Here is a 17,162-nt window from a genome sequence, read left to right as displayed (position 1 = left end):
CTTAATTGGAAAGTTGTTTTTACAGTGTCAGTAATTCCAAAGGACAGAGCTGATGAGCTGCAGGATGAACAGGTTCACCTTCATCTATGATTTAAAAAGACAATGTAGAGAATGTAACTGTATTCAGAACTTTGGTTTTGCATTTATTCTGACCTAATCAGCTCACTGAAGAAATTATTCATTTCAGTGCTTTTGTAAGGTAATTCTCTGAACTAGCTGAAAAAGAAATGGAGTTCACTCTAAAATCTAATTATCATTTAGCTACTGGGTTCCTAGAGTAGCATGGGCAGTGCTTTAACTTCCCTGCTTCACTTTCACTGTTTTTAAGGTTGCTGTAGTGATGTTTAACTGAGTCCTTAAAGTCCACCGAGTAATTTATTCTAATTCTAATTCAGATACCCAGTATTGAGCACTTCAGAAATAGTACCCAGCCATGCAACCCACTCCCCTAAAGGCACGGTTTCTCCAACTCCTTATATACAACTGTTTAAAATTAGTACATAAAGAGCAAGAAAAGGAAATAGGACTTGGGGGTGCTGTGGATGAGAGGCTGGACATGAGCTGGCAACATGTGCTCAGAGCCCAAAAAGCCAAAAGGATTGCATCCTGCTGTCCTGCATCCAAAGCAGTATGGCCAGCAAGGCCAAGGAGGGAATTTGGCACCTCTGCTGTCATGAGACCCACCTGGAGAAACGCATCCAGCATAAGAAAGACAGGGACCTGCTGGAGTGAGTCTGGAGAAGAGCACCAAGGTGAAAAGAGGGATGGAGCACCTTTCCTGTGAGGAAAGCCGGAGACAATTTGAATTCTTCAGTCTGGAGAAGGGAAGGCTTTAGGGTGACCTAATGTGGCATTCCAGTACATGAGGGGAGTGTAGAACAAAGCAGGAGAAAGACTTTTTACAAGGTCAGGCAGTGAGAGGACAAGGGAGAACTGTAGGAGATTGGATGAGGTTTCAGGAAGAAGTCCTTTATACTGAGGTTGGTGAGGCCCTGGTTGTCCACAGCAGCTGTGGATGCCTCATCCCTCCAAGTGTTCAAGGCCTGATTGGATGTAGCTCTGAGCAGTCTGGTCTAGTGGAAGGTGTCCCTGCCCATGGCAGGGGGTGCAGCATTAAATTACCTTTAAGGTTCTTTCCAACCCAGCCTATTCTATTATTCTATTATATTGCTAATAATTAGAGTATTTTACCTAAACACAGCCAATAATAAGAGGGAAAGGAAGAAGAAAATTAAGCCTCTAATTGATGACTGCTTTATTTTGCTGAACTTAGCTATTCTGTAAGATACAGATTCAAATGATTGGTTAATATATTTGCCTGCTGCCTATTCATTCCCTCGGTTGGCCTTATGAAGATGCTTGCTTGCAAATTTGGATTCCTTTTACAAGAATATTATTCCAGGGTTTATTTCAGTTAACACTAGAGGAAATAATGTAGTCCACAGTATTGCAAAGTAGAAAGATCATGCCTAACAGCTTGATGGAGCAGCATATGCAGTGGGTCCTTCCCTCACCTTCTCCCTGTTCTCTGAGTTCCTTAGAGCGCGTGTCCCCTGGCTGTGCCTTGTTCCTGTACCCCACTTAGGTGAGGTGTAGCTGCTTGCCACTGTTCCACAGAGGGCCTTCACAACAAGCCTGGGTCAGCTGCTTCTCTGATGCTCCTCAGGCTGTTGGTGAAAGACTGAGCAATCCAGGAGAATCAGTGAGGGAGGAAAAGAAGGGCATTTCCCAGCAGAGAGGAACAGGCAGATGGCATTGTTACAAACAGCCTTCACCCACTGTGCCACAGAGCTCTGACCACTTTCCTGTGCTTTTTAAATACTTACTAAATGAGCCTGTGTCTGCTTTTGTACTAACCCCTTACCTAAGGGTTCAGTCTAGTGCTGAATTACAGAACTGGGAGCAGTGGAAGAAGCTGCTCGTGGTAGAAACTGTTAATTGAATTGCACAGTTAGAAAATCTATTGGAATTCTTAGTTAGACGTCTATGGTGGCTGAAACATCAGAGGATGGGAGGTAGGGAAGGAAAGTTCTGCTTAATACCTCTATCTCAGTGTCCAGATGGACATGCAGCTTAGGCTTAGTATCTTTAAGCTCAGGATCCAATATGATACCCAGCTTTAGCTGAAATTTTATATGGATGTGAAGATATTGAAAGAGATGTCAGCATTAAAAAAAATAATAATGGGAATTGAGAGCGCTGAAGATCTCAGAGTATCTGTGCTATAGAGAGATGTTGCTGTAGTGAGAATAAAATGCCTGTGCTTCAAATCTGCTGACAGAATTAAAAATGACCTTTCTAAATGATGTGACTGCTTTATAAAGTTTGTTAGAAAGCCTCAGTGAAGTGAAGATTTTAAACACGAAATAACTTCAGTTTTAAGCCTTTATTAGGCTGAGTCAAGCAAAAATATCCTCATGTAACACAAGCATAGGGAAGGATCTGATTTATGCATAAGGAATTTCTTCTGTACTTCAAGCCCAGGGGAAAATGCAAAGTTTGTAAATTTAATTTTGTTTCATACTGTATAGAAATGAAGTCCATAATGGAATGTACATATTAAAACAGCTTGAAGGTTTGTGAAAGAAAATTATTGGTTTTAAATAATGTGCCATTATTCTAAAGATAAAGAATATTATTCTTTTGCAGTCTTGAATTTACTAAAATAAGTGAAGTGAGAAATTTGAACTTGTTTCTGATTGAGTTTTTAGTGATTAACCGCATTTCCTGAGCTACAGTTAATTTCTCAGACAAGTGTTTCATGGGTCTTCCACACCTTCATAGCAGGTTTGGATCTGCTTCAGAATGTGTATAATTTACATGATTCTTTTTATCTTCAGAGAGAAAAAAAATCAAAACAAATGTGAAGTAGCCCTTAGTAGCTGTAGCTCGCAGCCCCTTACTGTAAATGTTAAATCGAATTTCTTTCATCCGTTTGTTTATGGAATATCACCATCTTTCTAAAGGTAATATTAACTCTCTGAGTTAAGAAGTGGAATTAAATTTTATAGCAGCATGCATCCAAATTGATGGAAAAACTAATTTGAAAGGAAAATACACCTGCATTAAACATGCTCTTGTGTGAACTGCTTTCATTTATCTGAAGTCTCTAATGGACTTGGTTGAATTATAGTTCTCTCTGTCCAGTGTTATGATAAGGTTACAACAAGAATACTGGATATATAACATTTCTTCTCTGCCTAAAGAACAGTCTCTGAAGTACTTAACACTGGAAAATGCCACTGCTCTCAGTGTAAGTAAACAGGAAGTATCACAGCCAGAAATTCCTCTAATTTATCTATCAAAGTCACTGTTGATAGGACTTGTTAAAACCATTATTGAAGGATTAAAGACTTTTTAATTTTTTAGATGCTTTGCTCTTGAAAGTGTTTTCTGCGCTGTGCCTGCTTGTATTTAAGCTTCTTATTGTGGAATCAGTGAGGATAAAGGCGTTTCAGTAAAGTGCCAAGTTTACTTGAGCACAGAACTCTCGACTCTGAGAAGATTAGCAAGTTTGAATATTAGCTTTTTTTCACCAGCACATGATGATTCTTAGTCGCCAGCATTAACTGTGAAGGTAACCTTTCCATAGAAGATAAGAAACCAGGAGATATTCCCATAGGGGGACTGGAGAGGAAGGAAGGAGCATGTTCTGTTCTCATCACGGGAGTAGTAGGGCTGGAGGTCTTTTGGAGAAACCACGTATTTATGTACTTATGTTTAGCTGCTGTGCATGACATGAGTAGCAATTGAATGAACAGAATTTAGAAAGTGGACCAATAAGGATTTTTCTCCTTCAGCTGTATTTCTCTGAATTCGTCTTCTACACAACTTAGGGTCCTCAATAAAATTGTAATCCAATTTGTGTTTGGGTTTTGCTCATTTGTTTGTTTTTGTAGGGTTTTTTTTCTTGGGCTTTTTATTTGTTTGTGGATTTTTTGTTAGTTCGTTTTGTTGTTTTGTTTTTTAGCTCAGATATTCTCAAATTGTGGGTTGAGAGTCTGAAAGCCTTTAAGAGTTTGACTGGCTGTTTTCACTGTTTCTCCTGTTCCATCTTACTTTATTTTTGTTCCAACTTTCAATAATCTTAATTGTAAATTGCATGTTCCTATATTATTATTAAAATGGTATATTGCTACGTTATTTCCATTTGGGACATTCTTGAGGACATCAGCTTCTGTCAAAATTTTAAAATGAGCTATATTGGTAAACTAAAATATTTCTTCATGTTACTTTAGAATTTTACTCTTAAAACAGCTTCATGGGGTTTGACCAGCCCCAGTTATAACACAGTCTTAGGCCAATTTATAATGATCTTTATCTCTTTTATTTGAAACAGATGGTTCACAAGCACCAGCCAGGCCCCCTAAACCACTTCCTCGGAGAACTGCACCAGAAACACATCACAGGAAAGCATACAGCTCTGACAGTTCCACGGAAAATGTGGATGCAAAAATTGCAAAACTTATGGGAGAGGGCTATTCCTTTGAAGAAGTCAAGAGGGCACTTGAAATTGCCCAGAATAATGTTGATGTGGCCCGCAGTATTTTAAGAGAGTTTGTCTGTTTTCCTCCACCAGTCTCCCCGCGTCTCAATCTATAGCAGCATCAAGATTTTCTTGGAGTATATGAATTCTGCAGATACACATGTGGATTGGGGAATGAGAGGAAGAACAGAATGGAATATTTTTATTCATCCTTAGCAGAAGGGTGTTTGTTTCCAGCCGTTTATCAAAGGCTCCTGGCTGCTCTGATCAAGACTTATAAATATGCTGAGGCTTATGTATTTTTGCTAGCCATACTTTTTTAAATCAGGGTTGAACTTACAAAATAATTTAAAAAAAAGTTTACTTCCCTAGAACTTTTAATCTGTGAAATGCTTTTTCTTGTTTACAAGTTGGCAAGTTACAGTTTTCTAGTTTGTGCCTGTACTATGTCCTGTTCATATTCCCTTGTACTTGTGGTCAGTTCTGCTGTAGCATTCCCAACAGTTTCCATGCTGACCACTCCATCAACTAAATCATCACTTTCCAGGAGTTCTGTTTTTCTTTCGGTCTTTTTTTTTTTTAACAAGATGCTTTAATTGTTTTTTGCATTTCAGCTCATCAAATGCAAAAAGTATGTGGCCTTCACTACTGATTTTTTTTTTCTTCTGAGATTCCTTTGCTTTTGAGAGAGGAGATATCTGAATGTAAAATACATTATTCTGTGAACTGCCTTTTTAAAGGTATTTTGACAGTAATGTTGGGCAGCTTTCTGTTTAACAAGAGTTCCATGACCTGAAGTCTCAAGGTCTTTTATATACAGTTTCCACAAAAAAATCCCAACCAACAAATAAAACACTTCATGCAGCAGTGATACTGAGTTCTCACGTGTAAAATCTCTTTCAAAATTGAGTATTTGATTGCAGATGTTTAAAAAAATCCAAATGCACATGATAATACTGTGTTTTGATTACACACTAATGGCACCAATTCTTCATGGCAAGACTAAAAGGAATCTTTTTCAATTATATTAAAGGTATTCAGATGAATTCCAGTTCTAGATTCAGTAAAGTAGAATGCGGTTAATGTTTTGTTTGAGTGATTATCCTGTGGTTCATTGTGGCTTGGATCAGTTTGTATTAACTTGGAAACTTTAAATCTTTGATGCACTGTTAATTCCTAATGCTACTGTAGCAATATTTTTTGCAAAGTTTTTTAATAACCTCCCTCCCCTGTACACTTCAAAATCCTCAAGGATGTGTTGAACACCCAAATTCATTCAGTCACTTTCCAGCTGCTTAGTTGGAAATATATTTTTGCATTACTTGATTAGTGATACTCCAAACTTTGGCATTTTATTTTTGAGCCCAAATTGATGCAAGCCAATTTTTAAATCTTACTGATTTTAAAAAAAGTGAGAGAAGACAATTCTGTTCTGAGTATGTTCAAGTTGAGTCCAGATATTTCCAGGAAAATTCTTAAGATTGCTGCTTTCTTGGTTTTTTTTAGGAAACTTTGAATTTTTTCTTCTAATACTGTTGAACAAATAAAAAAAAATGTGGTAATTAGAATGTTTTTCTCATTTTGATATGTGATGAGTATATGAAAATTTTCAGTGTGCCAGGCTGGGTGTGAGGTATATATTCATTATTCCCTTTCAGCTGTAGGTGTTCTCTTTCACTCTGAGCAAGTGCTAGAATTTGTATCACTTACAGGATCAGGTCTCATCAGCCAGTGCATTTGTTGTAAAGGTGTTTTGAAAACAGCATGTGGCTGAACTGCAGGATTTGAAGTATCTGAGAACACCCGTTGGAAATTACTCTGCTATCTCAAAGTCCCATTGTTTCATGAAAAAAATTGTTCTTAAAACTAATTTATTTATTTTGTAGCATCACAAAGCATAATATGGATATTGTTAATCTGTGTCAGTGATAAAAGGGTGATCAGGAGAATACAGGGTATAGGGAAGAGCTGCTGCAGCATTTGGATATGAGCAAATGCTTCTGAGTTTGTACATCTTCCTGTAATTGTTCATTCCTCAAGTACAGCTTAGGAAAAGTTTTGGTGTAAGTTATATTCTGTGCTTTTGGCTCAAGTTAATCTCTTTCCTCTCTTTTGGGAGAAAGTTTTGTATGGTATGGAACCCTCTTGTTCATTTGGTTTGTTTGCAGCATCACTGTAGCATTTTTGCTAGCTGTAAATTGAAAATGATTCAGGCTATTAAATTATACACTCTGGTTGTACTGGAATTACTGAAATGAGGTTCTAGCATAACTGCCAGCATAGCAATGATGAAAAAAAGAGCCTTTTACAAGGACGAACAAACAATCTGCAGATTGAGTTTTGAAATTTTGAATTGTAATGAAGAGCTCATTTTCTCCTTTTTATGCAGCAGCTTAGTATAAATTACATCCTTATATTTCAATTAGAGGCTGGAACTGCTGCCTGATAGATTAAGGTTTTTAAAGTTTTCCTTCTTTCTGGTTGTGACTACCAGTGACACTTTTTTTTTATTATATGTTAAAAAAACCAAACTTGATTAGCAATATTTTGAATGGTTACTTGAAGAGATTTCCATTAATCTTTAAATGAGTGTGCTAATAACATTTCTAAATAGTGGAACGTGCAGACTGTTTCAGACCTGTTCTGGTTAAAGTCAAACAGCAAAGTTGCTTTGCTAGAGTGTTGATGTGTACTCTGCAGGAATTAATAGGCTTAAAATAAATTAATCTGGCTGCAGTCTAGTTCTCTAAAGACATAGTTCTCTAAACATAGTTTTAACCTTTGAAAGACTTAAGGGTTTGAGCCTGGCAGTGTGTTATGCACTTACATAACTTCAAGGAAGACTGATTTGAATGAGAGTGCGTGGGTGAACAAAATTGGTTAAACTCAGAAACATTTGAAGTCTTTAGACCATCCTAGTGTTGTCTGTTGGCCTCACCTTTTCTCTCCTTTTGGCTAAGTTACTGCATTTTAAACAAATTGGCTGAATCAGAAGTTGGGCAGAGCAAGTGAACATCAGCAGCACAGATCTTTTCCAAAGGCTATGTGTAGGAAAAATTAAAATTGTGGTAAAGGAAGCTAATATAATTAGCCATGTTAATGGCTTGTCTGGAACCCTAAAATGGCCACTGGTAAAATTCGTTAATGTCCAGTATCTCAAGAGTGCATCTGGCACAGCTTTTTTATAATGTGAATTTAGGAAATTTTGTACCAGGATCATTTCTTCTGTTGTATTTCTCCTGTTTTCAGCTTGAAGCTTTACTTTGCACTGACAACTCTGACCTGAAATTTGTGTCTTAAATATTGACAAATTTTGAAGCAAATGAACACCGTATTCAGAGCACATTCAGGTGCTACCTGATGACCTGGAATATAGCGCTTTTAGGAGTGACTTCTTGAAAAAGGACTTCAGCAGCTTCCATTTTGAAGGATTTTCTTTCAAATAACTATTTTATCTGAAAATGCCTTTTATAAACTTGTCTAATGTGGCAAATTTAGTGACGTGTTCAATTAATTTATATTTTATTCAACATTCTTTTTAAATTTTGGTTATTATGTATGCTCAAGTTCTTTATCTGTTCATGTAAGGTATTTTATAAAATGAATGTTAAGAGAATGTTGGGCTGGTCCATGATTTTTCAAGACTCTGTCTCTGTTACTGAATATTACCACTTTTCATATGGAGTTTTAGCAACATAGCCTGTCCTGTGTAGGGGCCTTAAAAAACATTGTTTTGTAAACCACAAAAATGAGGCCTTGCTCTAAAATAAGGTGAATCATTGCTTTGAGACATGTACATTTCATCCCCATGCATTACCTCATTTCTAAATTTCAGTAGTAAAAGTTAATAAATTGGCAGTAATTTTGAAATGTGCATGTAATAGTTGTATAGCAGAAAGATGCTGACCATTAAATATTTAGAATCCAAAGTGGTGAACACATAGTCCGACTGTATATTAATTTGCAGGATTTTTTTTTTCCTGAAGAAAATTTAATACCTTGTGCATTTACTTTCTCAAGCATTGTACTCTTAATGTCAAAAATATTTTAGCTGTGTAAAACATTTTTTTTTCTATTACTGTATCCCAACATTCTGGAAAAAGTTTAGAAAATCGAACCCCTCTACTATGCATGACAATGCAAGTGTTGCTATTTAAGCCTCAGCACTGTTCCCTGCGCTTGGATTAGACCTTCAGTGCTGAGATTTTCATGGTACTTCCTTCAGTGTGTTAAATCCTTCTCCACTGTGTATGTCACTAGTCACATTGCTAATTACAGAATTTACCTGTTTGGAATACTTGTCTTTAATACTGCAGGTGCCTATTTCTGTCATTTTTACTCTTATGTGAAAGTTAGATGTTATTTTTTTGTGTTACTATCAAATGTTAGCAGCTGGGTGCTCTAAGAATGTTTCAGGAATTTTTGTTTGATAGACCCAGCCATTATTCTGTTGAGATATCTGCCTCCATTTATCATTTTCAATAAGTTTCCATCAGGAAATTGGTAAGTTTAGATTTTAAAACACTGTGTGTTATTGTGACATATAAACATTCCATTTGGCCTTGGATGATCTCATGTCTAGCAGTGGAAATTCTTACTCAGAATGAATGCTGATTCCCAAATCTTACTCTTAAATCAAAAAATAAATCTTAAATTTGTGAAACTTAATTGCATAAATATCCTCAACATTGTAAGGAACTTAGACAATTCAAAATAACGTGAACTGTGACAGGATTCTTGCTTCGTAGACCTGCCAGAAGTAAAAGCATAAACTCATTAAATAGTGATCTCAAACCCATTGAATAGTGATCTTCTCAAACCCATTGAATAGTGATCTTCTCACTATGAAGCTGCTTGCATCTTGTCTAGATCTGTGCAGGAGTCAGCCAGTCCAACTACAACAGTACTGCTGGAAAACAGCATCTTTTATTGCAGTAAGTGCCCCAGCAGGCAGCAGGATGGGAGATGAGCAGGTAACTAGGCAGAAGGAGATAATTTTGTAATAACAATCCAAGTCCCTCTCTGCTGTTGCCATGTAAATTTAGCTAGTGTGAATTGCCTGGAGATCTGGTGCACAGAAAGGAGTGTTTGTTTATGAGTTTTCCAGTTCTCAGTTACTGTGTTTCTCCAGGGGAGTGTCCTTCTCTGAGGACAATGTGTCTTATTTAGAAGGCACAAGTGTTTAGGAGCAGGATGCCAGGGTTTTAGCAGCAGAGGGAAGTGTGAAATAGCATTCTGCTCACACGGTGTTTGCATGCTAGCAAAACAACCAAAAGCTTTTTAAGGATTCCAGTGGAAACGCCTCTGTTTTCAAGCTCATCATCTTGGCTTTTGAAGGATGTGTGTTTGTACACTGAGATGTGTGTGCTGGTCTGGTGGGGCATGGAGGAGAGAGAACGCCAGGTGATGCCAGCCTGGGGAGTTGAGACCATGTGCTAATCATGTTACAAAATACCTGCACTTTTGGGTAGCTGAATCTGCACAGTAGTCAAGCTACTACAGTCACCCATGTTCTACAAGGCAAGGTTTTTGTCCCTGTGTGGCTGGGGAGGTGCATACATTTACTCCAAAATAGGGAGCTTGGCTTCTGTGCATCTGTGTAGTGATCAGGGCACTCACTGAAAGTAATATCTGCACCCTAGTTCTCATTATATCACAATGCAGAAAGTGCCCTTGGAGAACTCTTCTTAATTTGCTAATGGAGTGTCTTTGAATTTCAAATTCTTTATAAACATTAGTGAATTTACATCATTAGCCTTTCAGAAATACCTGAAGGGAGTGGCTGGTAGTTTTTTTAAGCTATTAATTTGCTTGAATGTGTGACTCAAGTGTTTCCTCATGTTTACATTTTTGTTACCAATTTATTGTGGTCCATATGAAATTCTTGAGCCTTAATTTAAAAGCTTTTATTCTGTTTTCACTATGGCTGTTGTCAGTAGTACCTTTATTACCTAGGCTCATGCACTAAAATTCAAATTATCCAGCTCTCCTACATCCCAGTTTGAGCCATGTTCAGCCTAACCTTTGTCCTTCAGTGGATGTGTTACTGTGCATCCTCATCTGCTCCCCCTAAGACTGTTTTTATCTTCTTCTCCCACCCCAAATTTCTTCAGTGACATCAATCACCAGCACATCCTTCCTCTCCACAATGACAGACACTACAGTTTCCTATCTCAGCTTGCAACCACATCAGTATTTTTTTCTGAGGTCCCTCATAAAGTGTTTTGCTGGCCTTGTCTGTCTCAGTGATTATACAGATCCGAATACACTGTATCCAAATGGCCCCATGAGCATGGTCATCCAAAATGGATTGAGAATTCTGTGAGAAAGCCTGTTTTCTTTATTATCACTGGGTTGATTGTTTTTTTTTTCCTGTTCCCATCTTGACCTGGAAGACCACTCTTGTGTTTCATGATTTACTTGTCAGGGATGAAGATGAAACCCACTTCTTACTTCAGCAGATCCCAGTTTTGCTTCTGAGATGTGAAAAGAAATTAGCAGATGACATCTGCTAGTAGCAGTCCTTCTATTTGAGATTAATTGTGTCTAAATATATGGGAGTTAAGCAGTTTATCCAATGAATTTGGTTTGCATCTTGAAAACTCACAAAAACATTTGCTTACTTTTAGTACTAATTGAGGAGCAGGTAGAAGGGATGAATTTTATAAGATGTGTCAGTGAAATTGGAAACTTACTTGCAGATAAAGGTAATTGATTACCATGAGCAGTTGGAATAAAAGATTGACCTTTGAGATCAAAGAAATATTATACAGCTTGAAAGTTCTCACACAGAGAAGGTAAAAGCACTATATCTGAATTATTCCACCAATGGCCTCCAAAGAACTTCCTCATTTATCAAGTAACCTTGCCCATAAGTTGCCTGTGTTGATGACAATTTTGTAGCTTTTTAGGTGAACCAGAGGTAGAAGGTTTGTGGGTTTACATCCTGCTGCCTGGGGGAGAATACACATTATAGTTTTCCCAAATTCTAACAATTGGGTCTCAAAGAAGTGTAGATTGTCTACCTGGATGATGTCCTCCAGAGACAGGACAGCTGGATGGTGAGGGAAGGGTTGAGAATGTTCAGCCTGGCTGAGCAAGGAGGTGCTAGAACTGTGATTATCCTGGGGGAGCCGGAATGTTGTATAATAGAAGCAGGAGGCAAGGGAATCAGATGAGAAAAGATCTGACATTTGGTGCAAACTGAAGTGTTTCAGAGTGGAGGGGGGAATTTTGAGTTGTAGTGTACAAGGGTGTGCTTTAGTGGGGGAAATCTTACTTGCCACTCTTGGGGCAGAGCACAGTTACATGAAAAGGGCCTGATGTTCCTGCATGTATCATTCCAGAGTGATCTGTGCCATAGTTAATGCCCTTATTTTAGTGTTTGTTCTGACACCACTACTCCTCACACACCACAGCACCCACACTCTTGCAGTGGTCTCTGGAACAGCTTTGAAATTCTTTGTGGCAATCTGCTCAGCCAGTTCTCATAAAAACATTTTTTACCTGTGATTTGAAGTGAGGTTTCCAGGCCCTTCAAGACTTTTGTATTTTGAGGTTGAGCTTAAGCAGGAAAACTATTAGCAATAAACAAACCTTGCTTGGAGTTACCCAGAATTGTCTTCATGCATTGGCATCCTTTCCTTTGATGTGTTGGTGTTGCTGAGTAAACAGTCTCCAAGATTACTCCAAGATTACAGAGCCTTGATTGTATCTGTGCTCTGTTTTTAGGGTACTGGCTGACCAGGGCATTGCTGCAGGCTGTGAACCTGCCTTCAGACTGGCTCTAGGTTGCCTTTTTATCCACATACCATAACAATTTGGGAAGGCCTGGGACAAAATTAAAACTGACTGTGGCTTCATGGCAAGATATTGTGGGTATGCTTTACACTTTGTGTAGTTGTGTAACTTGCTGTATTCCTGTATGGTGTCACGAGCATAATGCTGTAAAACTCCACCTATCCTGAGCCCCTTGCCATTCCCAAGCCTGTTCAGTGGCTGCTGTACTCTGCCTCATGAAGTGCACTCGTTCCTCTGGTGGGGTGCCCAGGATAAAGGCTCATTCCTTGCTGGTGATGAGCACAGCAGTGTGGAATAACAGCTCCTATGCAGACTCCTGTTGATGTACCAACTACCTTAGCAGTGTGGATTGATTTTCCTTGGTTGGTTGAGCTGAAATTTATTTTTCAGTGATCTGCCCCATGGGACCTTGTATTATTGATACTTTATCATTGTTGTATTTGGGTTTTCTCTGTTACAGCAGTATCATGCCTCTTGGGGCTTCCTGGTCTCCCTTTCAAGACAGTAGCAAAGTCTGTCAGAAGAGCTGTGTGAGATGTATGGAGTGAGTCTAGTTGCCTGACTTGTTAGTAGCATGTTTGTGGGAGAAAAGGAATTTCAGGAGAAGCATTTTTTTAATCCATTTATTTATTTAGAGCATAGGTTTTATGGTGGAGAAGTTTTTATTTTCAGTTTCTGGAAGCTATTGCATGTGCCTTTATAAGCAGAAAGGTGCTAGCACTCAGCAGTGTCTTTGAGGGAGCTGCATGTCCTCCAACTATTTTCTTTTGTTTATTTGTTTCTTGGTTAATAAACAAGTAGGAAAACTGCTGCTCCCTATACTTTCTGAAATGATGCCAACTTACTGGTGCTTGTTCAGCACTTTTTGAACAAGAGCTTGTTGCTAATCTTTAGTTGGCACATCAGTGGCAATAGGATAAAAAGGTTTCTCGGAGGAAATGGGAAGGAGTGATGTGGCAAAGGTATCTGCAAAGGAAGAAAAGAAAAGAAAATTAAGAAAATCCCCTTATGGGGAAAAAATCTCAGGAAAAAAAGCCAGAAGGAAGACAGAAGAGGGTTCATTCGATGAAAAACTTTCTACATAACTAAATAGGAAGTGTAAATACCGTCATCAGCTAAAACACGAATGGTGGCAGGTACTACATCTTAATAATTCCATTTAATGCTGCTTTAAATTAACAAGTCTCAGAAAGAAAAGAAACAGCCTTTCTTTTGTTCTTTATGTTCTAATGAAAACATGTTTAGTTGATGTCTAAGTTTAAAAAGATTCACAAAATTGGGTGGTCTGAAATTGATAGTGAGAAAGTTTGCCAAGTCTTACAGATGAATGATTAAGCAAAGAAAACTTTGTCATTTTGCAGTTTGGTATCCGAGCCAAATTTGTTAATCTGTTAAATCTGGAAAGTGTTGAGACCTTACAGGTTACTTTGAAATAGAAGATTGTGGGGGCTTTTTTCTCAGAATTGAAATCTGTGTTTCACTTTTCAGTGCAGTTGTGGAAATAAATTTCCAGCTACAGAGCAGTCATGCTGTGACTATGTTTTATGCTCATGACTGGCAATAAACCATACAGCCAACAAGCATGTTGAAAATTGTTATTGCCCAAATATAATGAAATTATCTGGGGGGCAATTGTGATACCTCAGTTTCAGGTGGTCCAGTTTCAAAAGCAACTTCCTTGTCATCCAACATATTTTAAGATTTCTCGGTGCACTTAAAACTACCTGTGCACCCAAGATCCATAATTGCTTTTTAAACCTATTTATCCAGAGAAACTCTGGCCTTGGTAGGTGTTCCAGTATGTAGAAGGCAGAAAGGGAGAGGGAATGGAGGGAGGTGCCCTCTTTCTGCTTCTATGTCTCTGTAATTTATCTCTCTAAACTGCAGAGGCTTAGTGAGATCTCTTTGCAAAGGTTATTTTATGTAGTACTAGTAAAACTTGTGCGAGTTCTGTCACTCTAGAAATACAGTTTATGTGTATTTCACTCTGTTTAAATGCAGAAACTCATCTAGACTGCAGACATTTGTGAGCCAGGCCAGTAGGGCAGTTTAGGGGAGTACAAAGGAGAGCACTGCTTCTTCATTTCTGTAAGAAACTTGGGAACAAATTGGACAATACTTCATTTGCATGTCTACTGAATAACATGTAGAGGGAGAGACACTCCCAGAGAACCAGCCTATAATGAGCTAGGAAATGCTTGCCTGATCTCTGGGCTGCATGTCAGCTACTTTGAAGCTGCAGCGGCAGTGGGCTTTCTTGGGCTGGAGAATGAGAGGGGAAAGTTCTTAAGGCTTTGGCACTTTTTGCATTCTACATTTACATCAATGAATTGAGCCTTATTCAAACCAGGGGATCAGTTTTACAAAGCCATATCCTGACAAGAGGAAATGTTGCTAGGACTGGCCTTAGAGTTTGGAGAGGAGCTGAGACTGAACCTAAAAATACCAGATAAAGACAATGGCAGGATATTTGGTTGTCTGGGTTTAAGGGGGAGGGAGCTGACAATTATTTTCAAATATTTTAAGATAAGATTTAATTCCTTTTAAATTCTGTTGACTAAAATCCATGGTTTCTGTTCCCTTCCCCATTGTGAAGGGGAGACTGTGTTTATTTATGAAAGCCCTATCAGGTTAATTCAGGGGGGAAGAAGGGGGCAAGAGGTTCCACAAGAATAGTTTTAAAAATGCTTTGAAAGCTATTTTAGGAATGGTGATGCCAGAACTCGCATACATAGAGAGAGGCATCCTTTGGATGTAAAGCAATATCCTGTGGCAAGCAGTAAGAAATGAAAATGCTGTATGTCTCTAAGAAACAATCTCAGTAATTTTGCTGATGTTTTGTTTATGCTGTAAGAGCATATTGTTTCTCGAGAAGCATAGTTGTAGCTTAATTGTATGATAATTGGAATTTAAATATACATCATAAGTGCAGTTCATTTATTTGTGCTCTTGAAAGCTGATGCAATGCTGGAGATGGCAAACTGGAAGCTGCAAAACACCTACTCCTTCTCATTACTAGAGAGTAAAAAATTTCCCCTTTCTACAGCTGGATTGTGAACATTGGCAGATAGGCCAGTCTGATGGAACAAAGCAGTGCAGGCTCAGTTTTGTTGTTTTCCCAAGCTCCATTATGTGGTGACTTTTTGTCATTTTGCAAATACAAGAACTTGATCGGTTCAGTTTAAAGGGAGAGTCAAACCATCGTGGGTTCAGCAGGAGATGTAATGAAAATTTCAGGGAGTAGGTGAAAATAATGGCATTTGTAATTTGCAATTTTTTTTTTTTTTGCCATTGTGTTCTTCTGCCAAGGGACAGAACTTCTCATCATGTGAGTGTCTGCAATTTGTTTCTTTTCTCCCTTAACTATTCTTTCTCTTTTTCTTGAATAAGCTCTCTTCTGTTTATCCAGACTTTCTGTGTGTGATGCAAGTAGGTCTGTTGAGATTGGGCAAGGTAATATTTGAAACTGAAGGATAGATTAGATTAGATTAGATTAGATTAGATTAGATTAGATTAGATTAGATTAGATTAGATTAGATTAGATTAGATTGAAGGAAGAGGTTTTTTACAGTGAGGGTGGTGAGGCACTGGAACAGGTTGCTGTGAGAGGTGGTGAATGCCCCAACCCTGGAAACATTGAGGGCCAGGTTGGATGGGGCTCTGAACATCCTGCTCTGGTGGAAGGTGTCGCTGCTTATTGCAGGAGGGGTTGGACTAGGTGGCCTTTAAAGGCCCCTTCCAACCCATTCTATGATTCTGTGATTAAGATGTAAGAGCAGATCCAAAATCTATATTATAGTTAAGGAGCCCTGTTCAAGCAGTTTGGACTCTAGCTCTTGGTGTACATTTCTGTTTCTTAGGCTTCTATCAAAATGCTGAAGTCAGTAAAGGTTGAATTCTATGTGACTCACTTCTATTGATTTAAAAATTAAATCAATAGAAATGTAATACATATGCCAAAAGCCTTCACGATTTGAAATGAAAGGCAATTAAAAGATGATGATCTGGGCTGAAGTCATTAGAAGAGATTTATGTTCTAATTAATCTACATTTCTTGTTTCTATTAAGCTTCTTCCTGATATAATAAAACCAACTTTGTTATTCTGCTCTGACCTTTCCTCAACCAAATTCCCACTGCCTCAAAGTCAGGAGTCTAACTGCTGAGAGTTTTGTTCTTCCTGTCCACCTCAGAACACACAGAGCTCTGAAGAAGAAGAAACTATCAGGATGTTGACATTAAATGCAGTGATTTTGGCATGACTTTTTTTTCATATTTGGGAGATAAGAAAAAACATGGAAATTAAAGACATATTGCTGTCATTCTTGCTATTTATCTGATCCTGGACTAAAATGTTGTTAGAGTGAATTAGATGCTGGAAAAGTGGAAAACACAGAATAGAAAAACAAGTTTTCTAGCAATAATTTTGTCCCTAATGTGAAGCAAAAACATAATATACATGGATATATATGAATGTATAAATTTCCTATTGAAATGTAAAATAGGAATAAGACAACGGAAAATTGAAGAAATAACCATATAGGGAAGTACAAGCAAACAACTATCTTGACAGGTACCATTTCTTTTATACTGGCAATTGTGAAAGGTAACATAGGAACTTTAACCAAAAAAAATTATGCATAGTGTTGAGGTATCCTTGTAGATATTGGTAAAATGCAATTAGATTTAATTTGCAAACACCTGGAATATAGCAGTGGGGGAAGCCTGCATACCTTTTTAAACCTAATTAGAACATCCATTTTCTCTTCCCATCTCATTTTCAATAAAAGCACATGCCCATTTTTGAATTATGCTCTTACAGTTCTCTAATAGTGTTTGGCTGGTACTCTCACCTCAACTTATTCAGTCTCAGGCATT

The 17,162-nt window shown here is 38.0% G+C and overlaps 1 protein-coding gene across 2 annotated transcripts in view; it reads left to right on the top strand.

The window, feature by feature from the left end:
• CBLB (Cbl proto-oncogene B) overlaps positions 1-8,102 on the top strand; it is a 128,154-nt gene extending 120,052 nt beyond the window's left edge. For both annotated transcript variants that reach the window (XM_063148179.1, XM_063148180.1), the window contains one exon: positions 4,340-8,102. In XM_063148179.1, the coding sequence (XP_063004249.1) occupies positions 4,340-4,602 (263 nt within the window). In that variant the 3' untranslated portion in view covers positions 4,603-8,102. The remainder of the gene's footprint in view (positions 1-4,339) is intronic.
• Positions 8,103-17,162: the final 9,060 nt, after the last annotated feature.

Source organism: Melospiza melodia, chromosome 2, assembly GCF_035770615.1.
Source record: "Melospiza melodia melodia isolate bMelMel2 chromosome 2, bMelMel2.pri, whole genome shotgun sequence".
Classification (NCBI taxonomy): Eukaryota; Metazoa; Chordata; class Aves; order Passeriformes; family Passerellidae; genus Melospiza; species Melospiza melodia.
Note: the sequence above shows the minus strand (reverse complement) of the source record. Positions and strands in the feature narration are given on the sequence as shown.